At 35.2% G+C, this 14,131-nt stretch overlaps 1 protein-coding gene across 1 annotated transcript; it reads right to left on the reverse strand.

Moving 5' to 3' along the window:
- Positions 1-334: 334 nt before the first annotated feature.
- On the reverse strand, positions 335-1,267 carry LOC102664406 (uncharacterized). Its single transcript, XM_006595204.1, has one exon. The coding sequence runs from the start codon at positions 1,265-1,267 to the stop codon at positions 335-337; it is 933 nt and encodes a 310-aa protein (XP_006595267.1).
- Between the last annotated feature and the right edge of the window lie 12,864 nt (positions 1,268-14,131).

The following is a 14,131-nucleotide window of genomic DNA, read 5'->3' on the forward strand; positions in this document are numbered from 1 at the left end:
AGCCTCCTCTTACTGTCAAATATCTTCATTTGACTGTCCTCCATCTGCATTGAGTAGCCCTTTTCTAGCAACTGTCCCAAGCTCAACAAATTATTCTTCATATTGGGAACATATAGCACATCATTGATAAATAAGTGTTGTCCATCCTTCCTCTGAATCATCACCTTTCCAATGCCTTCTGCAGTTACAGAGCTGTTATCTGCAAACTTGATCTTGCTCTTCACCTTATCATCAATGTTTACAAACCACTCTCTATGTTCAGTCATGTGATTGGAATAGCCTGTGTCAAGATACCACAGATTAACATTGTCTTCTTCTGAGTTTGTTGTTGCCATTAGTAACACCTTATCAGAGTCAGAATCTTCATCTTGTGCCAATTGAGCCTCATCTGCATTTCTTGGAACCCTTTTACTTTTGCATTCATCTGCAAAATGTCCCCATTTGTGACAGTTATAACACTGAATCCCTTTCTTGTTGAATTTCTTCTTGCCCACTTTGTGATTCCCTCCACCTTTCTTATCTGTTTCTTCATTCTGGTTATGATTTTCAGAATTGCTGGAGCCTTCACTTGACCCCTTCCACTTATTGTTCTTCCACTTTCCCTTTCCTTCTTATTCTTGCCACCATCATAGTTGTGCCCTTTGGTTGTTTGGGCTTGCATAGCTTGCTCAACTGATCTTTGTGAATTTCTTTCATTGAGCCTCATCTCTTGAGCTTCAAGAATTCCTTGCAGTTCTTCAATCTTCATTTCTTCAAGATTCTGGCCTTGCTCAATTACCACCACTATATGATCGAATCTTGGTGTCAAGGTTCTTAATACCTTGTCAATGATCCCCAAGTCTGATTGCTTGTCACCATAAGCATTCATTTGATTTGTAATTTCCAAGATTCGAGAAAAGAACTCACTAATGCTTTCTTGATCACTCATCTGTAGAAGTTCATACTGCCTTATCAAGGTCTGCAACTTCACCTTCTTGAGTTTGTTATCCCCTGCATAGGATTTCTCTAGAGTATCCCATGCCTTCTTTGCAGTATCAACAGATCTAATTTTCTGAAAATTATCTGCATCTACACACTGATGAATAATGAACAACGCCTTTGCATCTCTTTTCATCAAATCACGGTGAGCCACCTTCTGTGTATCAGTTGGGTTCCTATCAAGTTCTTGAACCCCTTCTTTCACCACTTCTGTCACATCTTGAAATCGAAAAATTACCTTCATCTGAGCACACCAATTATCATAGTTCTTACCTTTGAGAATAGGCATAGATGTTGGAAAATTTCCATTCGAGGTCATCTCAATTTCGGTATCCAAGGATCTTGAACCTCAGCTCTGATACCAGTTGTTGGAACAAAGAACTCTTCACACACACTCACACTATGCACTCACTCACTCTATGTTAGAGAATAAGAGAAGATGAAAGAATTGATTGTGAAAATAGAGGGAACTTAGAATTATGAATTAAAACTTCTGCACTCTCATTCTCATTCATACTCATCATTTTCATTCATGATCACTACTATATTTATACACTGCACATATAGCTATAACAACCTTCATAGTTGTCAAACTAACTAACTCCTAACTCCTAACTAACTAACTGAATTACAACATACATCAACAACCCACCCCCAATTCTTTTTGTTGTTGCTTTTAATATACGACCAATAAACATGAATTCCTTCGATAGCAAAGACCTTCATAAATTGAATATATATTGCACTGTTTACTTGCCTATAAAACGTGTGAAAACAACCGATTTACCCATGCAAAGACACAAATTAATATTGTGCTTGTTTATAACTAAAAACTAAATTCACAAAATATTTTCTTGGTTTTTGAAAATAAATGTAAATTTTTTTTAAAAAATGAGTTGATAGCTCAATTTTTGACAAATGCATTTTGTTTTCAAAATTGTATTTGAAGATCAAAAACAAAAAACTCTTAACTATCTCAAATTGACCCTTAGCTTTCTTTTTTCTTCAAAGATCATTTTTATATCTATAGGAATGGAAGACAATATTTGAGAATTTACAATAATTTACATACTTTTTCTTAACCAATTAAGTTAAATCTTTAATAAATAAAAGATCAAATAAAATATAATAAAAAACTAAAAAGATTAAATGTGTGTTTTATCCTTCTTAGAAGTTTAGGCAGTATAATTAATAGTCACCTGTGTTAAGTTTCTATTGTTTAATCCATTTTATCCATCACTTTATGTTTAAATTTCCTAAACATTCATATTATTCGCCGAGTAAAAAATCCTTTCTCTTAGAAACTTGAGACACCAAACACTTGCTTTTCATTATGCACGAGTATTTTACTACAGAAAACTTTTTACAAATTTTAGGTGTTACAGTTGTTGAAAGTAATGTCATTATGTACGAATAATTTAACTATTGAAAAGTCTTAAAAAAATTAGGTGACAGGTGTTGATATGTTGAAATAAAAAGGGTGTCAGGAGTTAAAAATACGTAAATGAGCATGGACCTATTTCTTATATAGGCCAACATTGAATATATATATGACATTTTTTAAATGTTGTAAAAAGTTTATAACAATATTTTTACTAAGAAAATCTTATGATGCAAAAAGTCTTTATTAATCGATGCAAAATGTCTTTTCTGTAATAATACTTTTTTAGCTGGACAAATGTAATGTATTAAAAATTATATTTTTAAGATAAATTTTTTTAAATCATAATCTAACAGTTAAAATTAATTTTTTTTATTTTTCATTTTAAATTTCTTCTCATTTAATATATCCCACACATAGACTAAGAAATAATTTGTTTACATGAAAATAGTAATGAATAACTCTTTTCCATATTCATTTTTTCAAACATTTGTGTGGATTGGTATTCCTATCAAAATCCATTTTACATTTTTATTTTTATTTTTATTTTATTTTTTAAATAATATTTATTTTAAAAAATGGTTGTTAAGCCAAGTTTACTCTTTGTACGTTTTTTGCCAACTGTTTTTGTACTGAATTGCAAATTAAACTCTCTTTCTACAATACGTACAATGAAATATCATTTTGCATAGAGTAATGTCAATGCTAATTAAGAGTCGGTTTTTTAATCACAGGCTGGGAACATGTTAGTGATGAAAATATTCTTAAAGGCCGCACAACAAGTTCATTGATGAGCATGAAACTATAACATATAATTGTTATCATTAAGAGAAGCAAAGACCAAAAGGAAAGGAAAAAAAGATGAAGATAGAGGGGTAAAGTCTGAGTTTGAATTTGATTTTTTTTTTCTGTCTATTTGAGGCTTTGGTAAAATTGGCACAGAAAATAACCCGCAAGCCACATAGAGTTCATGATTATAAAGAATTTTAGATTATATGTCTTGTTCATACGTAAAATGTCACACTCTTAAAAAAAATGTAAAGTGTCACTTTACAATGCTCAACTGTCAAACAATTTTTGTTCTTTTCTCTCTCTTTATTATTGATTTTCTTTGAATTAATCTGTTATAGGAATTAACATACTTTAGAATAAACGGTTAATTTAGTTTGTGAATGATTTATAATTGCGTATTTTATTTTACGAATAATGTATATTTATTTGGTTAAATTAATTTTGATGTCACAAATTTTAGATATTTGACTTTTTTTGGCCCCCTTGACATTTTATATATTTGACTAATCAAATATTAATGGACTAATTTTATAATTAAATGAAAATTTAGAAATATAATTAATAGCCACTTATAGATCTTCTATAATTTAATTAACCACTTAATTGATTAATCTTAATTGTTGTAAAGTGGATAATAATGATTGTTGTAAACACTTTTCCCTCAAATAAAAACATAAAACTTTTTTAATTCCTTAAGGAATATATGCAATTAGTGTCTTCTAAAAAAGAAAGGTATGAGATTACATGAGTCACAATATTAATTCTTAATTTACTTTTTTTTATAAAATGAAAAAGCATCACAATAGAATTAAACATCTCAACAAAGTATCAACAACGGTAGACACAAGTGATAATGATATCCTTTAACCAAATAGTCATTACTTTTGGCGACGACTACTTCATACTAATATCATGGTCAACAAAAAAATCCCCACAAAGTTGGCACCTTTGCCTCATCTATCATTGGCAACACACTAGAATATTATTAAAATAGAAAAAAAGAGCAATTGTTGCATCAAAGGACATAAACTCCATGACAACAAAACAAATTATGAAAATCTTGTCTTCATCATTTTCTCTTCAAGATTTTCTAGTTCAGCAAACTCCATGTCTCAAGGATGCTTCAATGGCAAACTGAAGCATTGCCTCTTCAAGATTTTCTAGTTCAGCAAACTCCATGTCTTCATCTACAATTCCCAACTACAACTCTGCTTGCCTTTCAACAACATATAGAGACATGAGTTCAACTCCATATATGCTTTGTTGCAGATTGAATTCTTTCAAGCTCAACTCCCTTTTGCTCTTCTTTTGAGTGAGCTTTGATAGAGTCAATGATAATCTCCTTAGGTACAGGCTCACCATTAATATCCATCATGGTGGCCTCTTCAGCAACTTTCATTTGCATTTCCTTAACAAATAGTGTCTTTAGAGATGCTAGAACAACATCATTTGGAATGTCTTTAGATTCCTTGCCTACCAAGGCAACAAGCCTTGGATCTTTAACGATCTTCTTTTGATGTTGTGATGGAAGCTTGCTTGTGGGGCTTCTATGGAGGTTGGATCTTTGAGCTTCAATGAGGTCCTTTAATGGTGATTTTCCACCATGGAGATGCAGCGGAAGACAAAGGAGAAGAGGTGAGAGGAGGCGCCATCCACTAGGGAATAAGCCATGGAAGAAGGAGCTTCACCACTAAGATGAGCCATGGATAAGAAGCTTGGAGAGGATGCTTCAATGGAGGAAAAGAAAGAGGGAGAGAAAGAGAGAGGGGGGAGCATGAAATTGAAGGAAGAAAAAGGGAGAGAAGTTGAACTTTGAGTTGTGTCTCACAAGACTCTCATTCATCAAAGTTATAACAAGTGTTACACATGCTTCTATTTATAGACTAGGTAGCTTCCTTGAGAAGCTTTCTTGAGAAAACTTCCTTGAGAAGCTTCTTTGAGAAAACTTTCTTGAGAAGCTAGAGCTTAGCTACACACACCCCTCTAATAACTAAGCTCACCTCCTTGAGAAGCTTCCTTGAGAAGATTCCTAAAAAAGCTAGAGCTTAGATACACACACCCCCTATAATAGTTAAGCTCACCCCCATGCCAAAATACATGAAAATATAAAAAAAAGTCCTTATTACAAAGACTACTCAAAATACCCTAAAATACAAGGCTAAAACCCTATACTACTAGAATGGCCAAAATACAAGGCCTAAAAGAAGGAAAAACCAATTCTAACATTTACAAAGAAGAGTGAATCCAACCTTGACCCATGGGCTAAAAAATCTACCCTAAGGTTCATGAGAACCCTAGGGCCTTCTTTCGTAGCTCTAGCCCAATCCTCTTGGAGTGTTCTATCCAATACCCTTGGGGGGTAGGATTGCATCATCCCCTCCACCTTGGAAAGGATTTGACCTCAAATCCTGAGGTTCTTCATACTCTGGGCTCCTTCCCTCGACACCTATAAAAAGAATAAAATCATATGTATTAGTGGTGTTGAGTATGTTAGAGTAGGGTAAAGTCTGAAAACCCTTTTCATGGAGATCTTCCCATGAAGGAACATGGTTCCTCACCAACTCAATGAGTGGTGCTACAAGTATAGAAAAATATGGGACAAACCTTTTGTAAAAGTTTGTTAAGTCATGGAAGCCCCAGATTTCCCTTATACTTGGTGGAGTAGGTCATTCAGGAATGACCTTTATTCTCTTAGGGTCCGTGGGAACCCCTTGGTCACTATTTAAAAAATTAAGGAAAGTAATGCAATAAAGCGTACCTTTTTCTGTATTTTCATGTTGATTATTCCTACGAAAAAATACGACAAACCTAAGGTGTCCCATATGAGCACCTAAGTTTGTATGAAAACCAAAAATAAGAACAAACCTACCTAGTGAGTCCCTATCTACATGACTCATGAAAAAGCTGGGTGCGTGACTGATTTTAAGAAAGAGGGTTTCAACACTCAACACATTCATCATATCACTTATTTTAGGGATTTGGTGCCTAATAATACCTATTGTGGGCACCAGCAAAACACAAGGATTTAAGCTCTTACGAACCAAACCCTCATCCAACAACTCCTTTACTTGAGGAATAACCTCAAGCCCAAGAGGTGTGATAGTGCTAACAAGTGTCTTTTTACAAAGGAGAAGATGTGGAGGTTGTCCAAGAGGGGAAGTTTCTTTAATATTTGTCTTTATTTCAAAATGACTTTCCTTCTTAGCTAACCTCTTGGAGGAGACACTTACCTCCTTACACTCCTCCTTAACAATTAAAGGTTGTCCTTCTTCTTGGGGGTAGATTTCTTCACTAGATTCTTCCCCTTTTACTTCTTCACTTTCACTAGAGGAAGGTGACGTAGTAGTCTCATCTTGGCTACTATAAATGTCTTGGCTCCTTATAATCATGGTTTTTGTGGTGGGGCATTGAGAAGTAATGTGTCCTCTTCCAAGACATTTAAAGAACTTTATAGAGCTAGTCTTCTCTTGCATACTAGCCTTAGGGGCTTGCTTTTCTATTGTCTTCCCCTTATCATCTTTGGGCTTAGAAGGTGTCACCCCTAAGATGCCTTGACCTTGGTCTTTCTTTGGATAAGAGTGAGAGCCATAAGATTTTGATGTAGACTTCTTTTTAAGTTGTTGCTCTACCCTTATGTCCCAAACTAAGTTAGCCTCTACATTGTCCTTCCCATGGAAGTATGAGAGGTTAATGTTAGCCTCTTGAGGCTTTCTTTCCTTTTCTCTCCTATGGGAGTGAGGTCTAAGATGTGACCTATGCATTCCTTCGTAATAGTCACGAAGTTCTTCACTTAGGCTATTGCAAGAGTTATGACTACTATAGGAGGCATGTTTTTCTCTTTTCATTTCTTTCATTATTTTTCTTCTTTCTTCCTCTCTTATTTTCTTTCTTTCATCTTGACTTATTTCTTCCACTCTTTTTTTCCTTTTTCTTTTCTCTCTTGTTTTTCTTTCCATAACTTGAGGGAGCTCAACTCATCTAAGATTCTAGATAAAGGGTCTTTATGACTAGTACCCTTGCCATTAACACTAGATGAATCACTCATGTTGGTTCCTAAGTTGTGATTCTTTCTTGTTGGAGGTTTGAAAACAAAAGGTAAAAGAAACTATGGTTGAAAATAGCCAAAATAAACACTAAAAGAGGTGTGAAAGATAAGGTAAAAAACTAATTGGTAAAAGGAAAGCTATCTAGGTGGTTTGACAATGGAAAGTAAAGGAAATAAGCTATGAAAGTAAGCAAGAAATGTAAACTAGGCGAATCCTAAGAGTGTTTGGATGACCACATTCAAGGTTCCCAACAAAACACTCACTATCCTAAGGAAAAATTGCCTAAAATTATTACACACAAATGGAAGTTTGGTAACCTATTGGAGGCTCCCAACACACTTCCAATGAAAGGCTTTTTTGTTACAAAACTTGAAAGCAATAAAGGTAAGTAAATTGCAAATTACAAAATTACAAAACGGTCCTCAATTTTAGTGGTTGTTCTCTCTTTGGTGATTCACTCAATTTGGAGTGCTTCTTAGTCCAATAGCTCTTAAGGTGGTTGGCCCCTTTCTTCTTGACTCAAATTCTTCAAGGGATGGCACCAATCCTCCTTCCAATTCCCTATATGGCAACCCACAAACAAAGAAACAAGCAATAAACAAAGACAAAAAAAAAATGAAATGAAAGCTAAACAAATGAAGTTTTAACAAGACAATTTTTCAAGGATTACTCAACAATTAAAGCAATGAAAAGGACATAGAAGCAAGCTAGGACTCAAAGAGAAACTTAGAATGGCTTTAGAGTAGAGTAAAAAAACTATAAAAAAAAAGACTCAACAAACCTCTATCTTTAGCACTTGTTTTCACAGTAATTTTCAATTGAAATTTCGGAACTAAGATTGGTATAACATAGGCACCAATTATAGAATAAATTTTGAGCCAAAACAACAAGCACACTTCCTTTCACCTTTTTTTTTTTCTGGATACTGATTTTTCTGCCAACTTGTGTGATTTTTCGTATTTTTTCCTTTTATCCAAATCACTTGGTTCTTTTTTTATAACTTTTTCCCAGATGTCTAGAAACTTTATTAAAAATTTCAGCTCAAAATTAGCAGTAACCAATTCTCAGTAATTTTTACAAGTTTGTATGTCCAAGCTGCCAGCACCAGCGATTTTTTTTTTAAGCATGGTATATTGATTGCCTTGGGCTTACTTTCAACCTTCGTATGTATGTTGAACTCACTAGGATTGTTTACCACAGTTTTAGGAGTTCAATATTCACTTAGGATCAACATTTCAGCCAGCAATTCAATCACCAAAACTCAAATTCACAATAGACACAATCATAAGGAAACCTAAAAGTTCAAGAAAAGGTTCACAATCAAAGACTCTCTAAGAATTTTGCATGAACATGTTAAGGACTAATTAACTCGAAAGATTTGACTCAAATCAAATAATAGGCCAAAAGACTTTCATACAATCATGAACAAATGAGTTAGACAAATAAACAAGAAAATAAAATTCAGCACAACATAAGAAATCTTATGTGACAAGTTTCATGACTAGGCATGACTTCTATGACAAAACTACAATAGGTGAACAAGTCACTCTAGATTTTTGAGGTTTTCTTCTACTTTAATATTTTTGTAAGAATTTTATGGTTTAGGTTTCAGCCACAAAAAATAACAAGACAAATCTCAAAGGAACCTAAACTTAACACAATTCATGGTTCAAGAACAAGAACAAGAAATTTGAACCATAGAAAATCAAATCTAGCTTCTATAGCAAGTTTAATCGGTGGAAACTCTAAAGAATCATGTTAACAACATTTAGCACAAGACATGTGAGGAGATACATGGAGAAAAAAAATGAGGAAACAACAATGGAAGAGAAGGTAAAGCAAAAAATTAATGGAGGGTTAAGGAGCACCTACTTGAAGCTCTTGTGCTCTGATTACCACTTGATGGAAGCTTGCTTGTGGGGCTTCTATGGAAGCTGGATCTTTGAGCTTCAATGAGGTCCTTTAAAGGTGATTTTCCACCATGGAGATGCAGCGGAAGACAAAGGAGAAGAGGTGAGAGGAGGTGCTATCCACTAGGGAATAAGCCATGGAAGAAGGAGCTTCACCACCAAGATGAGCCATGGATAAGAAGCTTGGAGAGGATGCTTCAATGGAGGAAAAGAAAGAGGGAGAGAAAGAGAGAGGTGGGAGCACGAAATTGAAGGAAGAAAAAGGGAGAGAAGTTGAACTTTGAGTTGTGTCTCACAAGACTCTCATTCTTCAAAGTTACAACAAGTGTTACACATGCTTCTATTTATAGACTAGGTAGCTTCCTTGAGAAGCTTTCTTGAGAAAACTTCCTTGAGAAGCTTCTTTGAGAAAACTTCCTTGAGAAGCTAGAGCTTAGCTACAGACACCCCTCTAATAACTAAGCTCACCTCCTTGAGAAGCTTCCTTGAGAAGATTCCTAAAGAAGCTAGAGCTTAGCTACACACACCCCCATGCCAAAATACATGAAAATATAAAAAAAGGTCCCTATTACAAAGACTACTCAAAATACCCTGAAATACAAGACTAAAACCCTATACTACTAGAATGGCCAAAATACAAGGCCTAAAAGAAGGAAAAACCAATTCTAACATTTACAAAGAAGAGTGAATCCAACCTTGACCCATGGGCTAAAAAATCTACCCTAAGGTTCATGAGAACCCTAGGGCCTTCTTTAGTAGCTCTAGCCCAATCCTCTTGGAGTGTGCTATCCAATACCCTTGGGGGGTAGGATTGCATCATGTTGTTTAGCTGACAAATCCTCCATAAATGCTAAGATTCCTTGCTCCATCTCAATAGCCTCCTTCCTTTCCAAAGTCTGATCAAGTTTGGCCTTCTTCCTTTATTCAGCCAATGATTTCTTCTTAGCCTTAGCCAAGGAAACAACTTCCTTTTTACCCACAAGGGGTGAAGCTAGATTAGTAGAGGCTGAAGTTGAGGTGAAGAGCGAGAAGGTTAAGGTGAAAGGGCTAGAGAAGAGTGAAGGTTAGGGTGACACTAGTTGTAGTTTTGGTGACTCAAGAATCTCCAACACAAATTCTTGTGGCTTAGGAGGTGAAGGTGGTGGAGGTTGAGGTTGGGGATGTTTGATCTTGATTATTGGTCTCTTTGGTACGGGTTCCGATTAAGGTTTAGACTTAGTAGAGTCTTGAGCCTTCCTCTTTTGGGTAGGTTTAGGGTCAGAAGGCTTGGGATCAAATAGAGGTTGCTTTTTGGTTTTCTTGGCTTGGTCTGAAGGTTTAGGGTTAGTAGGTGAATCTTTTCTTTTGGTTGGCTAGGCTTGGTTTGAGGTGGTTTGTGTTTGGATTGGGTTTGCTCCCATTTAGTCTAGAGAAATGAAGCTGTAGATTCAAGATCAATGGGTTGATCTTGAGATCCCATTGTCTAACCTACTATAGATTGTGATTCTTCCTTTGGTTCCTTCTTGTTGTTCTTCTTAATATATTTTTGAGCATATTTTGGGAAATTATCAGTAATTCCCATTTTTACAAAGGTCATACACTTAAGCTGTGTTGCACCACCAGACAGTGTCATGCCAGACACATCAGCACTAACATCTCATGATATGAGTAAACATCATACCATAGGGAACAAGATTCTTCTTCATCTTTTCACCTACCAACACCTTACACATATAGAATATGTGAATAAGTCTGCACATGTGGGATAGGTTTGTAGGCCTCAGAAACCTTCTCAACACAACTTTATCATTTGTAACTGGTTGTGGACCACCATAGAGCATAATATCCACTATTTCCCAAGTTATCTCCTTCTCCCATTCCTTATCAAACACAAACCTCTCTTCTAGACATCTAGATGCAACAACATTTGTTATTGGAGAGATGGTGACCTCTTTTCCTTGGACGATGCCTCTGATGATGACTTTGTCTTGACGAGCAGTCCTAGAACAATGCATATATGGACATAGTGGCAAGAATTGAACTTTTCTAGGAAGCTTGTCTAACCTACTTGATCAACGAGGTTCTTAATAGAAAACCCTTCTTTCTCAAGGCTTTTTAAGCTCACCCATCATCTAGGATGAAGGAGTCCTCTAGAAACACTTTCTTGGCATTTTGTCCATCGTTAATGCCTAGAATCATAACCACCAAATTCTTCTTGGGTGCCATTAATCACAGAGATAGAAACTTTTAGATGAAAAGATGAGATTTTTGAAACTTTAATTTCTCATACACAAGCAAGAGTATAAAGAGAGAATTTTTCAAAGGAGTGTCTTGTATGTCCACCTTTGCCTTTTATATGTTTTGAAAAATAGAGAGATATATTTTGAAAACTGTTTTTTCAATCGTGACAAAATGGCAACGTACATCTTTTAAGGGAAAATGAAGGATTTTATGCCTGAACACTTGAACACACGTTAGTCCAAACAGTTTGATGAAGATATATAAGACGATAAAATTGTATGTGAAATTCAAGCATCCATTATTAATCTGATAGTTGTTTTCTCAATGTGCGCATTTATTTCCATGTCAAGCTAGTCAACCTCAACAAGTGTAAGGTTCTCCTCAACAATGGATAATTCCACTATTAGAAAATATGCTTTTAGCATCGCTACTTTAACATCAGTTTTATCAAAACCAATGTTAACAAAAGCACGGTAACATATTTGCAAATAAATCAAGTTCATTAACATTGGTTTTCAAAAACTGATTTTGTGTTGATGTTAACAACGGTTTTTATAAAAACCAATGTCGTGTTTTTTCCCAAATTATATTTGTTCCACTCTCACCACTCTCACTCTCATTTGAAACCCTTTCGTCGCTCTCCCACTCAAGAAAATTGAGAACCCTTGAGCTACCTCGTGACTTCAAATCCTCATCAGTCGTGTTTCCCTTTCTCTCCGATGGCGCTTTTGAATCCCTCTGTGGAAGCGTTTCCTCCCCAGGTTAGTAGCCGTGTTCCTAACTCATAACTCAAAGCTCAATATTAGTAGCTTTGTTCCTAAATCAATATTACTGTGTTGAATTTGTTCTAGTGCACTAGGTAACAAAATTGATGTGATATTTGTTGGATCGAGTGGCCTCAGAATAATTAAGAAGGGGGGGTTGAATTAATTATTCCTAAACCTTTACTAATTAAAAAATTACTCTATTAAGACTTTTACTAAATTGTTAAGAGAATGAGGAGTAGAAGAGAAACTTAACAGAAAGTTAAAGCAGAAATTAAATGCATAGCGGAAAGTAAAAGAGTAGGGAAGATGGAAACAAACACACAAGAGTTTTTATACTGGTTCGGCAACAACCCGTGCCTACATCCAGTCCCCAAGCGACCTGCGGTCCTTGAGATTTCTTTCAACCTTGTAAAAATCCTTTTACAAGGAAAGATCCACAAGGGATGTACCCTCCCTTGTTCTCTTTGAACCTAGTGGATGTACCCTCCACTAGAACTGATCCACAAGAGATGTACCCTCTCTTGTTCTCAGTCAAACCCAAGTAGATGTACCCTCTACTTGTACCACAAAGGATGTACCCTCCAATGTTTTAAGACAAAGATCTCAGGCTATTAAACCTTTGATACTTTGTGAATGGGGATACAAAAGAATTCTCAAGCGGTTAGTCCTTTGAACACTTTTGTATTAGGGAATGGGAAGAATCAAAAGAATTCTCAGACTGTGTCGTTTTGAATTCTTTGACAAGGGAGAAGGGAGACACAAAAGAATTCAGGCGGTTAGTCCTTTGTTCTTTTGGAAAAGGGAGAAGAGAGACACAAAAAGAATTCAGGCGGTTAGTCCTTGGCGAATTCTTTTTGGCAAAGGGAGAAGAGAATGAAAAGATGAATAGCACAAGTTTTCAAGGTTTAGAAAACCAGAAAACTTTGAAAAGCTTTTGGTACAAAGAAGAAGAAGAAGAAGTTCAAAGAGATTCAAGGCTTGTAAAGGATTGTAATGAAATGATTGGAAAAGTATTCAAGATTATTGAAATGCAAAACAAAGCCTTGCTTTTATAGACTCTTCATGTCTGGTCAAGAAGACCATTTAGAAGAGTTATAACTTTTAGAAAAACTTAAAACCAATTTGAAAAGGTCAAAAACCTTTTGAAGAGTTACATCTTTTGATTTATTCAGAAACAGTCACTGGTAATCGATTACCAAATAAGTGTAATCGATTACACAAAGCTTTTGAGTGAAAGGATGCGACTCTTCACATTTAAATTTGAATTTCAACGTTCAAGGGCACTGGTAATCAATTACCAAAACATTGTAATCGATTACAGCCTTTTGAAAATAATTGGAACGTTGTAAATTCAGTTTGAAAACTTTTTCAAACTCATTTTGCTACTGGTAATCGATTACAACAATATGGTAATCGATTACCAGAGAGTAAAAACTCTTTGGTAAAGGTTTTGTCAAAAACTCATGTGCTATTCAAAGTTTTGAAAAAACTTTTTAATACTTATCTTGATTGAGTCTTTTCTTCATTCTTGAATCTTGAGTCTTGAATCTTGATCTTGATTCTTGAGATCTTGAATCTTGAATCTTGATTCTTGATTCTAGGCTTTCTTCTTGAGTCTTGAATTCTTCGATCTTTGAGCTTTTTGTTCATCACCTTTGTCATCATCTTTTGTTGTCATTATTGTTATCATCAAAACACCTTTGAATCATATTCACCATGAAGCCTTGCTTCGACAATATTTGGTTAAAAGGTTCTTGAAATGGGTTTCCCTTTCTCCGTGATGGCGCTTTTGAATCCCTTTGTGGAAGCGTTTCCTCCCGAAGTTAGTAGTTGTGTTCCTAACTCACAACTCAAAGCTCAATATTAGTAGCTTTGTTCCTAACTCAATATTAGTGTGTTGAATTTGTTCTTGTGTACTAGGTAACAAAATTGATGTTATATTTGGTTAAAAGGTTCTTGAAATGGGTTTGGCTTTTTTGTGGCTATAATAGAACTATTGGAAAATAGTAGTTTGAGGTTAATGGTTCTAATGATGTT

Source organism: Glycine max, chromosome 13, assembly GCF_000004515.6.
Source record: "Glycine max cultivar Williams 82 chromosome 13, Glycine_max_v4.0, whole genome shotgun sequence".
NCBI classification, from domain to species: Eukaryota; Viridiplantae; Streptophyta; class Magnoliopsida; order Fabales; family Fabaceae; genus Glycine; species Glycine max.

Excerpts from the sequence above, each read along its gene's own strand:
- LOC102664406 (XM_006595204.1), bottom strand. The coding sequence starts at position 1,267 with ATGCCTATTCTCAAAGGTAAGAACTATGATAATTGGTGTGCTCAGATG.